General features: G+C 47.4%; 1 protein-coding gene and 1 long non-coding RNA gene across 3 annotated transcripts in view; one reads left to right on the top strand and one right to left on the bottom strand.

The window, feature by feature from the left end:
* Positions 1 to 1,604: 1,604 nt before the first annotated feature.
* On the top strand, positions 1,605 to 21,696 carry LOC123642430. Its single transcript, XR_006736450.1, has 3 exons — positions 1,605 to 1,690; positions 17,288 to 17,487; positions 21,481 to 21,696. It is a non-coding gene; the product is annotated as an uncharacterized LOC123642430 (long non-coding RNA).
* SBF2 (SET binding factor 2) overlaps positions 15,718 to 21,776 on the bottom strand; it is a 397,036-nt gene continuing 390,977 nt past the window's right edge. For both annotated transcript variants that reach the window (XM_045557501.1, XM_045557500.1), the window contains 3 exons: positions 20,896 to 20,983; positions 18,346 to 18,477; positions 15,718 to 17,428 (listed from right to left, as the gene is read on the bottom strand). In XM_045557501.1, the coding sequence (XP_045413457.1) occupies positions 17,330 to 17,428; positions 18,346 to 18,477; positions 20,896 to 20,983 (319 nt within the window). In that variant the 3' untranslated portion in view covers positions 15,718 to 17,329. The remainder of the gene's footprint in view (positions 17,429 to 18,345; positions 18,478 to 20,895; positions 20,984 to 21,776) is intronic.

Below are 21,776 nucleotides of genomic sequence, written 5' to 3' on the forward strand. Positions count from 1 at the left end.
CTTTCCCAAAGGTGAGTCCAGAGCTCCTTAAGGGCAATGGCAGCCTCCTCATCACCCTATTTCCAGCACATGGCACCAAGTAGGTCCTTAGCAAATGCAGGCCCTTTTCTGAAATAAATTTCTTGTCCTCAAATATATCCTGGATCTAGTCCCCTCTGGGCCCAGTTGGAGCTTGAACCAGACAATATTGACAGGCTGGCGCCTCAACTCTCAAGAGTTTCTGGTCTATTTGGAGCCTCTACCTCACCCTATCCTGAGGTTAGGGATACTTTCCTTCCTTTCTTTTTAATTAATTTACTTTTTTGAGACAGGGTCTCTCTCTGCTGCCCAGGCTAGAGTGCAGTGGTGTGATCACAGCTCACTGCAGCCTCAAGCTCCTGGGCTCAAGCAATCTTCCTGCCTCAGCCTCCCAAGTAGCTAGGACTACACATGTGTAGTCCAGACTACAGATGCCATCGTGCCTGGCTAACGTGTACGTGTGTGTGTGTGTGTGTGTGTAGAGATGGAAGGGGCAGGGGTGTCTCAATATGTTGCCCAGGCTGGTCTCGAACTCTTGGCCTCAAGTGATCCTCCCGCCTCAGCTGACCAAAGTGCTGGGATTACAGGTGTGAGCCACTGCCCAAAGAAAGTTAATGCCAGCATATGTGAAAAATGGACCATCAACCCCAATGCCTCAAGTCCCAGTATTCATTTCTCCATTTCTCCCAGGGTACTCTGGGAGTCTTCATGCAAGTGAGATACTAGAAAGCCGGAAACTTCCATTATTCCCTTGATGGACAGGCCAATTAAGCCCCTTTTCTCCCTCTCTAAATAACTTTTGTAGACCCAGTGCGGTGGCCCACGCCTGTAATCCCAACACTCTGGGAAGCCAGGGCAGGAGGATGGCTTGAGGCCAGGAGTTTTAAGCCAGGAGCTCGAGACCAGCCTGAGCAACAGCGAGATCCACAAAAAATAGAAAAAATTAGCTGGTGTGGTGGTGAGCGCCCGTAGTCCCAGCTACTCAGGAGGCTGAAGCAAGAGGATCACTTGAGCCCAGGAAGTTGAGGCTGCTGTGAGTTGTGACGAAGCCACTGTATTGTACCCAGAACGACACAGCGAGACCCTGTTTGTAGTTTTATCCCCTATTACCAAGGAATACATAGGCAATGTGGAAAATCGAGAGAAAGCAGGCATACAAAGAGAATAAAGTGTCTCGCTATAACGTCCCTCTCCAGAGGCAATCCACCAGGATTTCGGTGCGCAGCCTTCCCGGCCTACATTTAGGTGTGAATGGGAACGCGGGTTCCTCACACGCCCGCGCCGCGCCTGCGTAAAGGCCAGTCTCTCCATCCCGAGTCTCCCTGGCAGGTCCTCAAATGGCTGAGACCCAGCGGGTGCAAACTGCTCACGCCTCCCAGGGAAACGATCTCCGGTGCAGACCCCCGCGGCCCATGGCGACCCCGGGCAGGGAAGGGGAAGGGGGCGGGGCACGGCCGCAGGGGTCCCCGGCAGGGGGCGGGGCGGGGCAGGGGCAGGTCTGCGCAGGCGCGCGGCGGCGAGCGTGGCGGCGGGCGAGGCAGACGCGGCCGCCAGGTGGCAGTCGTGCGCTGCGCCCGCGGGGTCCGGCCGGGGTGAGCAAAGCCGCCGTCGCTGAGCGCCTACTGGGAGGCAGCCCTGAGGTGATCTCATTCTACCTTCCACCACTCTGAAGGTTGGTGTGTTTTCCTAATTTGCAGATGCGGAAAGCGAGGCTCAGGGAGCTGGGCAGTTGCCCGGGGGGACTCAGGCATTGAGGACTGGGAGACAAAACCCAGGTGCCCTTACTCAGGGCCTCCGGCCGTCCCGTGCGGGAACACGTGCCGCAGGTGCAGCCTGGGGGTGGGGAGGTGGTCGGTGCCTCGCCCGTTCCTCCGCAGGCCTCTGAGGGTTTCCCCTTGGGGCCCCCCCGGTCATGATTCCAGGCAGGCACGCACACGGCCCCCTGCCCTGTCCCTGCAAGTGCGGAGGACAGGGCCGCCCTCCCCCGGGCGTTTTCCGCAGACCCGGGCTGGAGGCGGCCTGTTGGGACGAGGAGGGAGGGGAGCGGCCTGCTCCAGCAAGCAGGGGCCTGTTTCCTGACTCCCTTGACCCTGGCTGTCCCTGCGGAGGCCCCAGCAAACCCAGCAAGGTCATCTAGGGCGAAATTCCAGCCTAAGCCCTGAGCAGTGACTTCAGTTTTCCCGATAAGCCTGAAGAAGGGACACAGAGTGTCCTCCCCCACACCCCCACTCTGTCAGCACCTCCATTCTTGTGAAGCCTCTGCTACAGACAGCCTGACTCGGAGAAGAGACCAAGATAGACTCGGGACAGATAAGGACAGAGACAGCCAGAGGGAGATAGGGGCAAGGAGCACAGAGGTGAAGATGGGGCAGAGGCCCATGGGGAGGGTCGTGGGAGGCCCGCAGTGGATTGAAAATGTCCCTGGAGTGTGCCTGGTAAGGCTGCGACTGCGGTTCAGAGGTTCAGAAGTTGGAGAAAGAAGCAATCGTGAGGGTTGGGACAGAAGAGTTTTTTGGTGTGGTAGGAAAATGCATTAGGCTGGCAGCTTGAAAGCCACAGCTCTGTACCTCTGGGCCTGGTTCCTGATGTGTGTGCACCTGGGGCGGGTGGTGAGGGGTGATGGTGGAGCAGACGTGAACCTCCAGGAGGCAAGACTGGAAAGGTTGAGGGAGGCAGGGTGGGACCTCTGTACCTGTGGTGGTGGGGGTGCAGGCAGGGGACCCAGGGGCAGATGAAGCTGGGCCTAGACTGCTGAGTCTCTCCTGCTTACTGGAGGTTCCCTGGCAGGACTTAGTCCGTGCACACTTGATGATAGAATGTTTGCACCCAGCACTGGCTATTTGGCTTGGCAAGTGAGCAAGGCTGTAAAGTCACAGCTGGCCTGTGGGCTCCCAGTCACCATGTGCAGCTGAGTCACAACCACTTCCCCCACCCCCTGGAGAGCAAGAGCCTGCGCTCGTGCCTGCACTCAGACACAAGTCCGCACAGGTACCCCCAGATGCCACAAGCCACTGAGTCATAGCTACCTCCTCAGAGAGCACGTGGCTGCACACACTTGCACACAGGTCCCCACAGACGCCATAGACACCTGATTGTGAGTCAGCACGACTGAACCCAGAGGGAGGGCACCCAGAGTATGTTCTGCCAGCCCTGCTTAGACACAGCTACCCATATATGCGCATATACGTATATGTTCCCACCATACATCCTTTTGTACCTGCCACATCATACTAGTGGGTCAATAAATACTTGTGTAATGAATAAATGAGTGAACAAATGAATGAACGAACAAACAAGTGAAATGGTGAGTGACAGCCACACTGCTTGGATACTCAGAATTGGTTGGGGTGGGTCCTAGCTCTGTGTCTGTAGGGAGTTGTCTTGCTCCAAATATAGCCTCTGTGGCCGGGCGGGGAGCCAGGGCTGCCTCCCAGCCCGTGACTTCACTGGGCCTGAGGCCCAGCCTCTGAGGATGTGAAGGAAATTAATAGAGACGAGGCCCCAGCTTTCATAGCCAGGGCTCAGCTGTGAGACGAGCTGGTGCGGGACTGTGTACTCTGGAAATACCATTTGTTCAGGGCCTTGAGCTGTAGGACAGAGAGCTCTGCAGGTGGCCCCAGAGAGGGCTGGTTCTGGGTTGGGCTTACTAGAACTCTCTGCCCCCAGGGCTTGGGCTGAATGTGCAGGAGGAATGGCCCCACTTGAGAGCTGGGGCTAACGGTGCCTGGGCTGGCCCGGTGGTTGCATAACCGAGGGCCTCTACCAGACAGTCCTTCGTCTGGGCAGGGCCTGTCCTTTTAGACTGGGCTTGCTCCCGGGACTGCTCGCCCTACCTCTTTCTCGAATCTTCTTGTCTCAAGCCCCATGCCCCTGCCCTAATGCATCATCTAGAATATAGCAGTATTACTCCAACGGGTCTTCTTGCCTTTAGACTTCCCCGCTCTAATCTATCTTGTTCATAGCTGCGAGAGTTATTTTTCTAAAATACAGACCTGACTGTAATTTTATTTTTTACCTTCCATAGCTCGCCACCATTTAGCAACAAAGTTGGATTGCCTCAGCCTGGTCCTGAGACACTTTATGACCTGGCTCCACTCTAGCTGGATGTTTTGAGAGGGTGACACATAGATGGATAGTTGTTTGGTTACATGGATTGATGGGTGAGCTCTAGGATGATGGATGCTTCTGGGGATGGATGGACTAGTGGAATGTTTGATCTGTAGACGGATGATTAGATGTACAGATGATTGGGAGCGTATGTAGAGATGGATGGATGGAAGGAAACTATTCAAGTCAAGACTACTTCTGTTGCAAGGAACAAAGAAACCAAATGTTTTCAAGAAAGAGGGGAATGATTTTGAGAATATAATGGGCAACCGTGCAGAAAGCACTGACATTCAGGCCTCGTAAAGATTGGACCTGGAAAGTCAGGAATGGCAGCTCTTCTCTCCATCACTTGAGGACCTTGCCATCCCCCCCTCCACTGCTCTTCTCTGTGTGCTCATTCCTCTGTAGCCAGCTCCTTCTGCTTGGATTTCCTCCTCACAGCCCAGTAGCCATCCTCTCAGCCGCTCTTCCTCATTCTTTCCATAAGTTCTTACCAAGTGCTGACTTGTTTGCCTGTTTGTACCTCAACAAAGCTCTTATGTGCTGAAAAATATGCAGTGAACAAAAAGTTACTGCCTCTGTGAAGTGTGCTTTCCAATGGAGAGAGACAGATAGTAGGCAGTTAGTTGTGAGGTGATGGTAAATGCTATGGAAAAAATAAAGCAAGGTAAGGAGTGTGGGAGGTGCTTGGGGAGGGGTGGGTTGCTGCTGTGTATGGAGGCTCAGAGAGGGTGTCCCTGATACAGTAATATTTGAGCAGAGATCTGAAGAAAGTGAGGGAATGAGCTGTGATGATATCTGGGGGAAGAACGTTGTGGCAAGAGGGCACGGCAAGTGCAGTGGTCCTGAGGTGGGAACTCTCTCGGCATGTTTGAGGAACATCAGTGAGGCCATTGTGGCTGATGTAGCATGAACAAGCGGGGAGGTACTGGAGGTGAGGTCAGAACGATGGCAGAGGACAGATCATGAACAGTTTTGCAAGCCATTGTGAGGACTTAGACTTTTACTCCAAGAAACAGGGGAAGGCATTGGAGGATATTCAACAGAGAAGTGACATGATCTTACGTTTTCAAAAGGACCACTCTGGCTGCTCTGTTGAGAATATGCTGGAGAGAGCAAGGCTGGATGCAAGCAGGGAGACCAGTTAGGAGGCTACTGCAGAAATCCAGGCGAGAGTTGGTGGTGGCTTGGACCAGGGTGGCAATGGTGAGGGTGGTGATAAGTGGTCCCAGTTAGGGTGCATTTTGAAAGTAGAGCTATCAGGATTTGCTGATAGATGGGATATGGGTATGAGAGAAGGGAAATTCAGTCAAGGACAACTGTAAGATTTTTGGCCAGGGCCTCTGCTAAGACAGGGGTCCTGTTTCTGAAGAAGAGGAAGTTTTCTTTTTTGGGAGGAAAGGGTCCAGGGACAGGAATTTAATTTTAGTCATTTTCAGATTGTGATGCCTTTTCATGTTCAAGTGGATGGATAGATGAGTCTGGGTTTCAGGAAAGAAGTCTGAGCTGGAGTTATAATTTAGGACTTACCACCGTCTAGGTGGCGTTTAAAGCCATGAGATTGAAGGAGATCATCTAGGGAGAGAGTGTAAATAGAGAAGAAAACAGGTGTCAGGAATGACACCTGGGCCCATTCCAATGTTTGAGGTTTGGGAGAAGAATAATCACCAAAGGAAACCTGGAAGGAGTGGCCAGTGATGTTGGAGTAAAGCCAAGAGATAACAGAGTGAAGAAATGTTTGAAGCAAGAGGGCCTGAATATTGTCAAAGCTGCTGACTGAATGGCTCAATAGCAGACAGTAGCAGTCTCTTAGTTCATACTGTCATGACCAGCTTTTGCATGGTTTTCCCATAGGTGAGGGGGTCCTGCTTAGATCAGCTTGGGACAAGGAGGACATGTGGCCATCTAGCGCCACCCTCCAGCAGAGGCAGCTTGACATTTGTCTTGGATAAGGAGGGCCTCATGCAGGGATGTAGGGACACAGCCAGCAGCACAGACATCTGCTTCTGAGATATAGGGTCACTCCCAGTCTCACTCTTTCAAGGTAGAGGTATACAGTAGGCTTAATGGAAAACTGGAACATAGCTTACCATTGTTCAGGATAGAACTGGAGCTTGAAGTGACCTGACTTCTCAATAATACCTAACATTCATGCTCTCCAAGGAGGAGAATGAAGAGAATGTGTGTGATTGGCTAAATCTGTTATGAGCCTATACAGACAACCTCTTTGGGCAGAGTTTTATGGCAAGCTATTGAAGTTATAGATGTATGCATGTGTGTGATAGATCTGTATCTATATAATATATCCTTATCTATATGTAACACACACATAAGCTACTGTATATAGACACACACTATATATGTAATATGTATATGAAATTATACACACACATACATAGTTGCCTTAGTTGAGGAATCCCAAGAACCAGCCCCTAGTCTAATCAGGGTTTCTCGGGGAAGAACTGATTTCACTTAGTACACATGATACGATCCTGAAGCATTATGCAGAAAGAAATGTTTGTATGCATTTTCCTCAGACAGGGGAGGCGGGTGGGGTGGGTACTGGAGCTTAAATATTCTTTTCCAGTATAAATGGGTTGTGAAGATACTGAATAGGTGACTAGATATGTATGTAATATGAATCAAGCAGTATTTAGGCTGGTGAGCCCTCAGATCAGATTGGATGGCTAGGCACAGGTGGCTGGACAGAACATTAACGTGGAGGGTTGACAGCTAGCTTGCTATGAGCCTGGGGGTGGGCCCTCACCAGACACAGATCAAGATGCTGGCACCTTGATCCTGGACTTCCATTTCTGTTGTTTTTAGGCTACCGAGTCTGTGATATTCTGTTATAGCAACCCAAACTGACGAAGACAGATGGTTAAATGGGACGGAGAAATGAGTGGTTAGAATGTGTGCGTTTTAGGTTAATGGAGGGACAGTGAATGGAGATGGATGGCTTGATACCTTATGGAGGTGGTGACTCAGAGTCACCTGGAAAGTCTGTTAAACACAGACTACTGGACCTTAACCCCAGAGTTTTTGATTCCGTAGATCCGTGGTGGGTCCTGAGAGTTTGCATTTCTAACAAGTTTCCAGGTAATGCTGATGCTCCTGGGCTAGGGAGCATCCTCTGAGATACTGCTCTGTGCTATGCCTGGGACTGTCCCACACCAGCAGAGCCAAGGTGGTACTGCCAGGCTGGAATGGAGGGATCTGAGGACTCTGGACTCAGGGGTGGCATCCGGCAGGTCTCCAGGCATCCTGTTACTGGCAATGGCCTCATGTCCATAATAGGCCTTGGGGCCCATGGCTCTTCTCCCAGGGACGTAGCACCCTTAGTTAGGACACCATGACCCACCAGTGTCTGGCTGTCTCCAACCCCTGCTGTTCTCAGCTGGGGTTGAATACAGTCCACAAGGTGCATGTGTTTGGCCACCCAAGGGCACTGGCCTTGGCTAGGGGCATGGAGAGCACCCAGAGGCGGTGCCACAGCTAGCCCAGCGCCCAGGAGCCGGCCTCGCAGGGCTGGAGACGTTCCCTCCGAGCCCCCCACTGCCCGTGCCTGCTGTGCCCGGGCAAACTACTCTCCGAACTGCTGGAAGCCACTCTTACCTCCTTAACCTCAGCGTCCCAGAGAAGTTTTTCTCCTCAGGCCAGAGCAGAATGGGGGTGACTCGTGGGACTGCTCCCCGCTCCTCCCTGTGGGTGGCAAAGTCCACCGTGGGCTGTGCGTTCCCCCCAGCTCACCTACTGCCCTGCTGAGAGGCCCTGGCAAGCCCTCCCGCTTTCTCAAAAGACATTTTTCTGTGTGTCATCCCTGTTTTCTCAGGTATTGTCAACCTCTTGTCTGAACAGGATCCTGCTCCTCAACATTTAAACATGCTAAAGTCTCACTTTCCTTCAAAAACAAAAGCCCCTTTCTTTGACTCCACGTCCCCCTGCCCAGCTCTCCTCTCACGTGCAGGGAAAGGTCTCCAGGGCTGCCTGCCTGGACGCCTTGTCCTCGATTCCTCACCCCTCACGGATGCCTCCCATCCATGACAGCTTGGCCTCTACCTGCCTCACTCCACTGAAACAGCACCCCTTAAAGTCACCGGTGACCTCAGGACACTAAATCCAAAGTATGTTTTTTACTTCTCTTATTCAGATTTTCCAGCAGCATCAATGGTCCTGAACATTCCCCTGCTTCTTGAAACACTCTTCTCCATTCCTTGCATGGCACAGCATTCTTCTGGTTCTTTCTACATCTCTGGCTGCTCTTTTTCTGTCCCTTCTATGGCAGGGTCGTCTTCCTCTACATGACCACTGAACATTAGTGTCCTTAAGGTGCAGGCTGGGCCCTCGTCATTGCTCACTCCATTCTCTCTCCCTTGGCAGTTTTAGCCACGTCCTCAGGTTTAATGACCGTCTCTACTTTTCTGCCTCCCAAATGTGTATTTCCAGCTTGTTACTCTGTGATATCCAAATGCTCAGCCTCTTCACTGGGACATCTGAAAGGCACCTCAGACTCTACCTGTCCAAGGCCGACCTTAGGATCTTTTCTCTTCCCCACCTCAACCCCAGTTGTCCTTTGGTGTTCGCCGTCTCACAAAGGGTACCGCCAGCCATGCAGCTGTGCAACTCAGAAACTTAGGAGGTCCTTTGGCACGTCTGTCCTTCAGCCTCATGGCCAAACCATCACCAGTTTCTCGCCATCTTCCTTCCTATGTATTTGACTCCGTGGTTCTCATCTTCACCGTCCCATCCCATCTCTTCCCTGGACCATTGCAATAGCCTCTGAAGTGGTCTCACGGCTGCCCCTCTTGTGTCCATCCGACCCATTCCCCACATTGCAGCCACTCTGTATGAGGGGGGTGTCTCACAGCTCAGAGGTGGGGAGACTCATTGCTTGGAGGGGTAGGGCTTCTCAGGGTCACAGCAGGGTCCGGGCCCCAGGCTTTCCTGCTCCACTCTCAGCCTGGGCCCTTTCCAGGGCAGGAAGGCAGTCCACGTACAGGCTGGCGGCCCTGCTAGACACAGCTCAGGCAGGCCTCCTTGGGAATGGAGAAGAGGCTGTGAAATTTGCAGTATCAAGTTTCAGAAAACACAGGGTCAGGGTCAGCAGAGCAGCTGGTAGTGGGGAAGGCCAGGCCCAGCTAATTTCCTGTCAGAAGGGCCCAGAGGCCTCAGCCCCTCTCTGGGCTGGCCGCAGGGGAGGAGATGCCGGGAATGGCTCACATTCCTCTGGCTGGGCTGCACTGAGCCTCGGGGGACCTGCGGGGAGTGAGGAGGTGGATCTGCTGAGGCCGGAGTGGGGGGCTCTCCCCTGGGACCCGGCATCTGTTGTTCAACCCTTAGGCTTAGATGAGGCCAGGGACTGCAGAGAGGACGCAAAAAGACCATCACAGCTGTGGAAGCTGTAGGATAAATAAACCCAACCTTGCATTTTACAGATGAGGAAATGGGTCTCTGATTGCAGGGACTGTAATTGACTCTTTGCCCCAGCTGCTGTATCCTGAACTCTATTACTGTTTGTGCTAAGACCGTGCTTCCCATGGGCTGCTCCCAGCCAGCGATGGGGCGTGGCAGGGATCCCAGGCAGCCCATTCTTGGAAGATGTGGGATTTCCCCTGATGGCTTGAGAGCTTCTCATCTGCCCTGCTGAACTTCATTACAACTGCCCTGCAGTCTAAGTCGCCTCTAACCAACTTCCCTTCCCCCCCTTTCTCTTTCACAAGGGTCACACCTGCATCATGGTCTCTTGGGTCTCGCAGTCTCTCCTGATTTCCTCCCATTGCTGTCTGCTTCTCAGAGGACTAAGACTCATCTTTGTTACTCCAAGTGTGGTCCCTGGACCAGTGGCATCACCTGGGAGCTCATCAGAAATACAGAATGTCAGCTGGGTGTGGTGGCTCATGCTTGCAATCCTGGGAATTTGGGAGTCTGAGGTGGAAGGGTCGCTTGAGGCCAGGAGTTCAAGACCAGCCTGGGCAACACAGTGAGACCCCCCATCTCTACAAAAATAACAAAAATTAGCCAGGTGGTGGTACACACCTGTAGTCCCAGCTACTCAGGAGGCTGAGGTGGGTGATTCGCTTGAGCCCCAGTAGTTCGAGGTTACAGTGAGCTATGATTGTGCCACTGCACTCCAGAGACAGAGCGAGACCCTGTCTCTTAAAAAAAGAAATTGTATATATGTACGGCATACAACTTGATGTTTTGATATACATACACATTGTGTACCGAATCAAGTAACATATCCATTGCCTCACATAGTTCCCATTTGTGTGTGTGTGTGTGTGCGCGTGTGTGTGTGTGCGCGCGTGTGTGTGGAGAGAGGCTGCAGTGAGCTAGGAATCCTGCTTCTGCACTGTAGCCAGGGGGACAGAACAAGACCCTGTCTCATACAACAACCAACCAGGATGTCAAGCCCCACCCTGGAGCTACGGAATCAGAATCTTCATTTTAACAAGATGATTCACATGTGCATTACAATTTGAGAAGCACTGATTTAGATGATTAGATTTTTTTCAGCAAATCCTTTACACCTCAGTTTGGAACCAGAGCCCTTGCCAAGGTAAATTAGAATCACAAAGTGATGGATCATCTGGGTCCTTCATTTTATAAGTAAAAGACCAAGCAAAGTTAAGGGACTGGTTCAAGGTCATATAGTGGATTGGAAGAGAGACAGCACTTGCTGCCTAGCTTTTCCCACTGCAGGCTGTGCTATCAATCTGCATTGTGTAGTATGGTAGCAGTGGAATTATTGCTGGTCGCTGTATAGTAAAAAATACATTTGGTCTTTGTCCTGGGTTCCTGGGTTCTCCACACACAGTGGCTAAAACCCTTGGAATTTTCTGATAGGAGTGTCTTTTTTTTTTTAGGAGTGTCTTTTATTACTCATAACTCACCCTTTTCAACTAAACCTGAGTTTATGCTAACGAGGTGATTCAGGGTGGGGCTCCTGGATAGCTTCAGCTTAGGGGCTGGTCCCCTGAAAGACAGAACAAGTGAACAGAGGGTGGGAACTTTCACCCCCAACCTCAGGGGAGGGAGGAGGACTGGAGATTGGGTTTTAAACACTCTTGAACATTGAGATCTGGAGAGCTTCCAGGTGGGTGAAATCGTCAGGTGCTGGGGAGGTGGTATGCACCCTCACCCCATGCCTTGCCCTGCGCACCTCTTCCGTTTGGCTGTTCCTGAGTTTAGCCCTTATAGCTATCGTCCTCAACCCCTGGGCCGGCTCAGTACCAGTCTGTGGCCTGTTAGGAAAGGACTAACCCCACATCACCACCTGAGCTCTGCACCCCACCCCACCCACATCCCTGGTTCCAAAAAGGTTGGGGACCTCTGCCTTATAGTAAGCCAGTAAAAGTATGTAAAGTGTTTTCCGGAGTTCTGTGACTTGTTCTAGCAAATTATTGAACCTGAAGAGAGGATTGTGGGTCCCTCCCAGTTTATAGCTGGTTGGTCGTAAGTATTGGTAGTCCTTGGGACTTGCAACTAGTGTCTGAAGGGGGGTAGTCTTATGGGACTGAGCCCTGAGCCTGTGGGGTTTGTGCTAACTCTGGGGAGTTAGTATCAGAATTGAACTGAATTGTTGGGCATCCACTTGGAGAACTGGAGAACTGGTATGGAAAAATGACAGGCATTTGGTATATCAGAAATGGTGTTCAAAAAAGACAACACATTAGTCCAAACTGATGTGCTGTAAAATACACATTGGATTTTGAGGACTTATTATCAAGAAGGAATATAAAATATTTCATTAAGTTTTTAAAAATTGTTTACTCATTAAAATGACATCTTGGATATTTTGGGTTAAATACACTATTAAAAACTAAAATATATCTGGCACCCTGGAGGCGAAGTGGAGAATCTAGAACTGTGGGGATTCCCTGAGAGTAAGGTGAGTCAGGACTGTTGAAGGTTGAGGGAGTAAAAGTGAAATTGTGCTTGAGGGTGAGAGATTGCTGGTTCTTCCTGGGGCTTTGCCATCTTGTGCAGCCCAGACCTTAATGGTTATCACTAGCACTCATTGCATGCTTGTCTTAGGACTGAAGAACTTCTAAGCACTAAATGTGGATTAACTTTTTTTTATAGTTTAATGTATTTTAATAGCAAACTTATACAGGAATAGCATTGAAGACAACATAAAAATACATACGTGAAGCCAGGCAAGATGGATCATGCTGTGGTCTCAGAACTTTGGGAGGCTGAGGTGGGAGGATCAGGAGTTGGAGACCAGCCTGGGCAACATGGCAAGACCCTGTCTCAAATTTTAAGAAAAAGAAAAACAAAAATATGTACTTGCGGGTAGGACAACTCAGAAAGGATAGTGAATGGATGGAATCTACTGTATGATAAAAAATGCTAGAAATAACCATTTAGTTGACATCATATTTACTTGTTTTCAAAAAAATCCAAATGCTGGCATTTTAACAGGTTTATTTATAATAAAGTTGAACTGCTGAAACTTGTTCATGGAAACATTTTGACTTGCTTTTTTTTGGAGATAGTCTTGCTTTGTTGCCCAAGCTGGAGTGTAGTGGCACAACCATAACTCACCGTAACCTTGAATTCCTAAACTCAGGCGATCTTCCCTCATCAGCCTCCTAAGTAGCTGGGATTATAGGCACGCGCTATTACACTGTGCTAAGTTTTCTTATTTCTTGTAGAGACTGGGTCTTGCTATGTTGCCTAGGCTCGTCTCGAATTGCTGGCCTCAAGTGGTCCTCCTACCTCAGCCTCTCAAAGTGCTAGGATTGCAGGCATGAGCCACTGTGCCCTGCCTTGGATTAATGCTTTATGTCTCTGCGTTCAACACACACAAATGAAAATGGAAAAATTGCGAGTAGCTGATTTCTGTCCCTTGTTTTTTCCTCTTGGAATCATATACCCTTAGGTACCTTTTGACCCCGTGGAAAAAAATATCTACCCTTCAGAACCACCAATAACAGCAAGTACAGAATTTTTTTTTTAAGGCAGGAACCCAGCAGCCTGGCTCCCATCATGCGACGGTCTGTGCCTGCCTCTGCCTTTTTTTTGTTTTTGAGAATGAAACATTTCCCATTATAGTGGATTCTTAAGCTCTTCACATAGTGTCCTAACATGATGTCTCCTGGCATTACACGTTTGGCATGGACAGCATGCTGGCTGGTGTCTTCAAAACGGTCAGACAGTCCTCACGCGCCTCCTTTAAAGCACTAATAGCTGCACTGCATGGTGGAAGCACAGATCTGTTTGGAAGTTCTGAGCAACTTCTGGAACCAGACACTGGAAGGGAAGTTTGTGAATCAAAAGTTCAGTATTATAGAACTTTTTTCAGTAGGTTTCTAATACTGTCTAATTTCATGGAGTGCTGGGGTACCAGGCTGGTAACAACGAGGTTTCTTCACTTTTCCAGGAGAGGGTGCACTCTGCTTTTGTAGCCAGTGGCTTCCTGGCTATTTACCCACCGGTAGATTTGTGGGCAGTTGCTGTGTATGAGCCGTGGTGTAGAGTCCTTACTGGACCCCCTTCTCCTTCAATTTAGCTGGAGCTCCAAGAGCTAGAGGCAGCGTGGGGGTTACAGTGGATTCATTTGTTTAACTGAGTCTTCGTCAGGAGCCCTTCTAATCTGGACCTTTTTCTTACTGGGCTTCTTATCCCGTGACTCTAGGAAGGTGGGGCGGTTACAGCAGAGGTTATCAACGGGGGTCACTCTGTGCCCAGAGGACATTTGTGAATGTCCGGAGGTTGTCACAACTGAGGTGTGTGCTGCTGGCACTAGTGGATGGAGGCCAGGGATGCTGCTCAGTATCCCATGAGGCACCGGGCTGCCCCCAGAACAGATTTATTCAGTCCAACGTGTCAACAGCACATTGAGAAACCCTGAGTTAACAGTGTTAGGATAAAATGCACAAACACTGGGATGGAGATGAAGAGGGATAAGGAGACTCAGGAGCTGGGTATTATTTTATAGCAGAGATAGACTGAATGCTGGGGAAAAGAGGGAACCAAAAAAACCACAACTAAAACATATTAAAGTTTTAATCTATTTCTTTTTACTTTAAAAAAAGATACATATGTGGCTAACATTGTATGTCTGTTTGTTGGGGCTGCTGTAAACCGTATCTCTTCATCAATACCAGTTAATTCTTTGCTTAATTAATAGCTTTAGCTGCCACTGCTGAGGGCATTTTTTGATTATCAGCTTGGGATCTTTCAGAAATTCTTTATGGGATGATGGGGTTACTTAATAACTCTTATAAGAACTCCTGATGAAACACCTAAAAATAAAAATGTTAATTTCCATTGAGAGCCAAACCTGCCGTGCTGTAACAGTTTGGGCTGTAGCTCTGGAGTGGAGACAGTACGGTAGAGGGATTTGGGAGGTGGGCTTAAAGGACTTGGGACAACAGGATTGGAAAGTGTGTGACCTATGCTAATATGGTTCTTCGTATCCACATCTTTCAAGAGCCCAGATGTAGAAAGGTTTTGTCACAGGAGCCACAGGTAAGGAGAAGCCCTGTTAAGGCTCTTGCAGGGTGCCAGAGTCCTTCTCCCTTGGAACCCACTGTCCTCCTCCCCTTCACAGCTAAGAGCTGAGGAATGAAGGGCATCCAGATAACAATACAGTGAACACAGCTCCTGCTCGACCCCCAGTCCCAGTTGTTTCCCTCCTGATTGGATCTCAGGGACACAGCAGGGCATGATGGCAGGCCAGCCATTAGGAAGAGAGGCCTAGGACCAAGGAAAGGGCCTGAGGGGCTTTGGCTGGATCAATGTACCCTCAGGACTAAGGAGACCTAAAGGCTCAAGGAAGGGGATGTCACTGCCTCACCTGGAGCCTTGGTGGCTCTTGGGGGCTTTCTAGCCTGACTCACAGAGGGCTCCTGGTTGTCAAAGGGCTTAATGGTTCAGCCCTGAGATGAGAACCAGCTATTCCTTGTTGTTTGCATGAGGTAAATTCCAGGGGCTTAACTGGAGGAAGTGTTGTCTAAAACTGCAACCTCTGATCATTCATTTATGCAGTTTAACAGTTCCCTGAAGCAGAAAAATCTGCTACCCAACCAGTCTTCATTGTCTCATGCCTAGGCTGGGCAAGGTGGCTCATGTCTGTAGTTCCAGCACTTTGGGAGGCCCAGGGAGGAGGATCACTTTTGAGCCCAGGAGTTGGAGGTTACAGTGAGCTATGATTATGCCACTACGCTCCAGCTTGGGCAACAGAGCGAGACTATCTATCTTATTAAAAAAAAAAGTCTCATGCCTAAAATTTTCACAGATTGCCATTACCATAGGTAGTAAAACTGACCCAGAAGAGGTAAACTGTGTGAAATTGGTTAAGTCCCTTATTAGAGCTGTGGTGGGAATGGCAGCGGGAGTGAGAATCTTGGCCTCACATCTCTTAATCGAACCCAGAAGCTCATGCCAGCATGTCCAGCATCCCCGGTCACTTCCTGAGCAAAGGGCAGTGATGACATCAGCAGAACCAAAGCACAAAGTAGGTCATGCTTTGTTTTATTCTTGAATCTTTAGTCTCCTGTATGAATCCTGAATGTTACCCTCCTGAGTGCTGTGGACTGCAGAATGAACTTTATTTCACAGTGAACAAGGGATACTTTTTCATAAGAAAATGATTTAATTCAAGATGGTTAGTGAATGTAAGGCAACGCAATGCCTTCACGACAGTTAAAAGAATCCAGTTACAAAAGAAGCACTGTGTACAGTCTGAAATAGCTAAAGGTACAATGGGCTCCATATTTTACAAAGTACAAAAAATTATTTCATATACAAAGAAAAATACAAATGATGTGCAAAAACTATTTTCACAGGTGGCAATTTATAAAATGAAAATGATAGAAAAGTCCTTCATTCTTATCCCCCAATTTCTTATATATTAACACAATTGTATTTCCTAGTGTGTAGACAATTTTAAATTTTGAAAATCTAATGTATTTTTAATCTACAAAGTATTTTTTATTTTTAAAAAGGGAACCATTTCGTTATTGAAATCTTATAAATGAATCAGTTTAGTTACTTTTATATTAAATTATAAGCAAGCTATCTGGAAAACAAGGATATAGAAATCATATATACATATTTTTGAAATATTAGTTTAGTATTTAACATATTAACATTTCAAAACAAAGGTAATGATCTAGCTACCTATGATCTAGCTACCTATGACTCCAATTGGTGTCAGTTGCTGTAGCGGAGATGCTGTTTATAATAAGCAAACAGCATTCCTTGAATCTTAAGCTGAACAAACACAAGGTTATCAAAAGTAAAGAAAATCTAAAGACAGTTCTTACTTTTCATGTACAGAAGTGTTGTTTGGGTATCCAGTCATGCCACAGTGTGACTATGGTCTACACAGCCCTTGTCACAGGTATGTGTGGTCATAAATAGATGGCCTCTGTCTTCCCAACATCTTCATTAGGAGTTCAGTGCAAGTGTTTGTTTTGTGGGTTAGTGCATTCAGCTTTTTGCATGTTATTTTGTGTAAGAAGCTGTCCGGGAGCAGAAGAATACACAGGAACACAGGCCCTGGATCCTCACAGCACTGCTGGTTTAGAGAAGTCAGTGTTTTGGAAGCAGTATTTTCCTGCATTGGCCTATTCACTATTGCATCATTCCCTGGACAGTCTTTTTCCATTGGAATAAGCCTGTGTACTCCCTCTTTGCCTGCCACTGAGCAATGATGTCTTTTGCTGTGAACCCCAATGGCAGAGAGAAGCACCTTTTGGCAGCACCAGAGAACTGAGCATCTCAAAGGTCAGGAAGTACGAGTAGGTGCCTCTGATGGGAAACCTATTCTGTGTAGAATATGAGATAATCTTGGAGGGTTTTGAGTTTTGCTTGTTAAAAAGCTCTCCAAGGAAATTATGATGTTGGAGAACAAAAGGATCTAGCTTTCATGAAGAAGGACCCAGGTAGGTGGTAGCCATTTTGCCTGGGGGCAGGTGACAGTTGGCTCAGGAGGCATCTTCTGATCCCTAACCACTAAGACCCTGTTAGAACAATTTAGTGCAAGCTACAGGGAGTGCCTCGGGCTCTTGACCAGACCTGTGTGACAAAGCCATGCAGGTTAAGTAGACATAGCAATTGCTGCCAGAGGGGCCTGGGCAGGAGAACCTCAGGCCGTGGGATGACATGTGGTTAGCTCCTCAAGGATTTTCTTTTTTCTGTTGGGCAGCCCAAGTTCCTCTACTACTTCGGCGTATGTTGACCATGGGCATCAGGCATCAGAGATGCAGCTTTGGATCCTGTCCATCCATTGCTGAGCACTCTGTCCATCCTGGGCACAGAAGTTATATACACGTTTGCTGGTCTTGAGCTACAAAACCAAATGACAGAGAACCAGAGATGAAAGTCAGGGCTGTTTTATGGCTTTGGGTAAGTGACAAATCAATCCCTATGATCTTCCTTTTCCATACCTCTGTATTTTTTCTCCCTCTACTACCATATGTCACTGCCTTTATAAGTCACTTTACTTTTCTAGTCCCCAAAGTTAAAGGGGATGTTAATAGAAGGGTACTGGCAGAAAAATGAAACATACTGGGAGAGCCATACTTTTGCTCTTCTAGGCCCTTTGACTAAGGAGGAAGGGTCAGGAATGGCTGGAGCTTCTGACCTCTCCCATGCACTGCACCAACACAGCTCCTTGTGCTCCAATGGGAAGCCTGGGATTCATCTGCACCATGAAGTTGGCCTTTGTGTCCCCTTTCTTTAGCTGGAGCCATACTGGAAGCCCAGAGTCAGGGAAATGGCCTTATACCCTGAGTAGGGCCCTGCTTGACTCCTGGGACTAGTTAAGTCTCCTTCTATCATGTGGCCTGAAAAATGCCCCAAGGCCCACCTAACGGCTGCTGAAGATATTAGGGCAGATAGTTTTCATGTGTGACCAAGGGCAGTTTTTTGTGGATGGTCAAGCATGAAGACCACTGAATACACAGAGAAGTAGCATCTGTTCTTAAAGTAGGCAGTGACTGAAATAACTAACAAGGAGTTCATCTGCTTCCATATGTGGTTGGATTCCTTTTGTGCAAAGCAGTTTGCAGCTTTTCTGAGATATGGGACAGCAAGAGAGGTTAGTGTGGGGAATCAAGAGAGCTAAGTTCAAGTTCTGGAGCAATTCCCACAGCCAGGGGCCTGTCACCCATCTGCAGTCACCAAGTGCTCTGAGGACCCCATAATTCTTGGAGGCAGATGGAGTGATGTGCAGGGCAGAGCCAGGAAAAGAGATCAACTTACGTCAAAGAAAGCCTTGTCATTCGTGTGCTTTGGGGCTCCCATGCTGGGGCCAGCAGGGATGACCATTTCTACTTCAGCCAGATCAATGTGGCCTTTACAGTTTGTGTCCTCACCTGAGTCATAGTATCGTAGCTGGAACCAAAAGGATACAGATGAGACATAATAAACACAGAAAGAGAAAACTGCATAGCTTTTCAAACTATTTGAATACTTTCCTGTTTCTTGCTTATATATGCTAAACTGTGCCTGAAGAATACACAAAAAATAATACTGCTTTTAGAAAGGAGAACTAGGTAGCTGAGAGAAAGGATTGGAAAAAAGACTTATGTACTTTTTGAAATTTGAACAAATAAATGTATTACATATTAAAAAATAAAATTAAATCAGCTAACAACAAAAATTAAATATAGAAGTTAATATTTAGGAAATATACAGAATTTCTAGAAATTGATTTTAAAAAAAGATAAACCTAGTAGAAAAATGGTCAAAGGATCTCAAAAGGCAAGTCACAGTAGAAATACAGATAATCTATAAATATCTGAAAAGATGATCAACCTCTCTGATCAAAGAAAAGCAATTAAGAAATATTCAAAATGGCTGATAATACCAGTAAGGCATTAGGGACTCTCAAATACTGTCAGTGAGAGTATAGTTTGTTAGAAACTTTTTGGAGGGCAGTATTGACTAAAATTTAAAATGTTTATGCCTATTGAAACATCTTTCCCATCTCTAGAAAGTTATCCTACAGAAGCACTCCCACAAGCATGCAAAGATACACGTATGAGGAGGTTGCCTTCAGCACTGGTTTTATCAGCTAAACATTGGAAAAGATACTTGTCTTTCAATGGAGCATTGGTTAATTAAATGAAAGTACATCAATAAAATGGAATACTTTTCAAAAACCTTTATCTGTATGAACTGGTAGGAAAATTATTCAAGATACATTATTTAAAAAAGCAAGTTGCCAAAGAGCATGTAGGTATAAAATGATTTTTGAGGACTACAATAGATAGTTTAACATGTGACTGCACAGGGGGACTTTTAGATCTGTATGAAATATTTGATTTTGGCATGTATTACTTTTGGAAAAAGAAAAAAATGAAAAAATACTTTTAAAAGCTAGAGAGATTGCTGGTGAAGAAGACTTATTGGTCCATAGTCTGTGGATTTCACTCTCTAGTGTACATGGCAGGAATGTCTGGTGCTTCCAATACTGTGGTTCTGGCCTCAGACTTTTCTCTGTCTCTCCCTGAAGGCATGGTATGAGTAGGGCTAAACAGAAAAACTGTATACCTTTCATGTTAAAGAGGTCCAAAAAATCGGTAAGAATGCTAGTATAATTTGATGTAATTGTAAATTACAGAAAAATTATGACATTCTCTTATGTTATATTTGGTGGTTTAATGGAACTTTTCTAAATAGTGTAGCACTATGATTTCAGAGACATTGTTATTTTAAAGGATAGCCTCCTAAAAGGGCTTTCATTTGTATTTTTGAAAATAAATTCTCTATATTCTCCCACAAAGACTCTGTGTAATCTTTATGAAGCCCCTTATGAGGAGGAAAAGGTGGCCCCCAAATACAGTTTTCATCAGGAAAGAGTCTTTATCTGGAAGGAGTATTCTAGATGCAGGTCCAACTATAGTATAATATAGTGCTAACAGTTCAGGTCTTTCCCAACAGACTATTTTATAGATGAATGCATTGAGAATCAAGGCTGACTAGTCAGTTCCAAGGAGGAGTAAGGCCTGCAGTCAGAATACAGGAGGCCATGCAACTCTCACTAGTGAAGGGTACAGAGTTGCTGGAGGCTTGCATAGGAATCACTCTCCCTTGAGATGACTGGAGCAAAGATTTTGATGCTAAGGATTGCAGAGGCTGCTACAGCAATAGTCCAGAACCTAACAACGGGCAAAAGATTTCTTGACATAGTTAGCAAGGTCCAGTCTAGTACCTGGCCACTGTGAATTCAGGTTTTGGTGAGCACATCCCCTTCTGCCTCTTTCAGGGCTTTACCTGCTCCTCTATTGCTGTCATCTTTGAGGGATAACACTGTCTTCTAGTGAGCAGTACAGTGATGGGCACGGGTGGGGTTCAATAAATGTTAAGTAAGTCAATGCCCTCACCCTCAGTTTTGAACAGATGCTTTCAGCTGCAGGGATGAAGGTATTCTGGGGAGTGCTCACAGGTATAGGCTTGTATGTGCATGTGGTTTGCATATAACAGGCTGAAAAACCTCAGGAGCTCCCTGACCTGGGTCTTAAGAGCTGGCAGCAGGAGATATTTGAGCATTGAAAAAGAAAAGAGTTTTATTGCTCTTTACGCTCTAGGCTCAACAGTTATAGCCTCTGCCTGAACTTCCCTCAGAAGGGTACTTGTCCTTGCTCAAGGACATCTGGAGCCCTGGAAGAGCCCTGCTGACGGCATATGAGACATGCTAGGAAAGCAGTTGCTATGTTAAGAATGTATCTGTCTGCTGAGGGCCACATAATAGCCAGGAACTGAGACTAGCCTAGACAAAAGTCATTTTTTTTGCTTTAACAGTATTACCTGATGTTTTGTTACATCCAAAACGAACCAACGAGGCTTCCATCCTTTCAGCAGAGCCCCTCTTTTGTAAAGTGTTCCTTCAAAGGACCTAGAAGAAATGACGGCAGGACAGTTAATTTTGAATTTTCATTTAAAAAAAAAAATGCTGGAAAGGGATGTCTGTTTCTTTTTTTTTTTTTGAGACAGAGTCTCACTTTGTTGCCCAGGCTAGAGTGAGTGCCCTGGCGTCAGCCTAGCTCACAGCAACCTCACACTCCTGGGCTCAAGCGATCCTACTGCCTCAGCCTCCCGAGTAGCTGGGACTACAGGCATGTGCCACCATGCCCGGCTAATTTTTTTTTATATATATTTTTAGTTGTCCAGATAATTTTTATTTCTATTTTTAGTAGAGACGAGGTCTCACTCAGGCTGGTCTCGAACTCCTGACCTTAAGCGATCCACCCGCCTCGGCCTCCCAGAGGGCTAGGATTACAGGCGTGAGCCACTGTGCCTGGCCTGGGATGTCTGTTTCTGTTTGTCAAGTCTCTACTTCTCCAGATGATCCAAAAAAGTCAATCAGAATTCTCCCTGGAATTTTTCTACTAGAACTTTGAGGGAAGACTGCCTCTTTCTGCTGGGATTACTACATTTGTGAGGCTTGGAACTATCAGGCCACCTTTGTGCCACAATGAGACTGATGTGACAAAGGGAAAAGCAGAGCTGGGAGACAAACACAGCCTAAAGATACTGTAGGAGAAGCCTGCGTGCCCTTGGCTGTCCTAGTTTGTGTGAGTAAATTCCTTTTTGCTTCAGCTAGCATAAGCTGGTTTTCTGATGTTTGCCACTGACTAACACATATTCCCTCAAAAGCTCTGGCAGACAGATAATAACAATCAGAACTC

This window comes from Lemur catta, chromosome 7 (assembly GCF_020740605.2).
Source record: "Lemur catta isolate mLemCat1 chromosome 7, mLemCat1.pri, whole genome shotgun sequence".
Taxonomy (NCBI): domain Eukaryota; kingdom Metazoa; phylum Chordata; class Mammalia; order Primates; family Lemuridae; genus Lemur; species Lemur catta.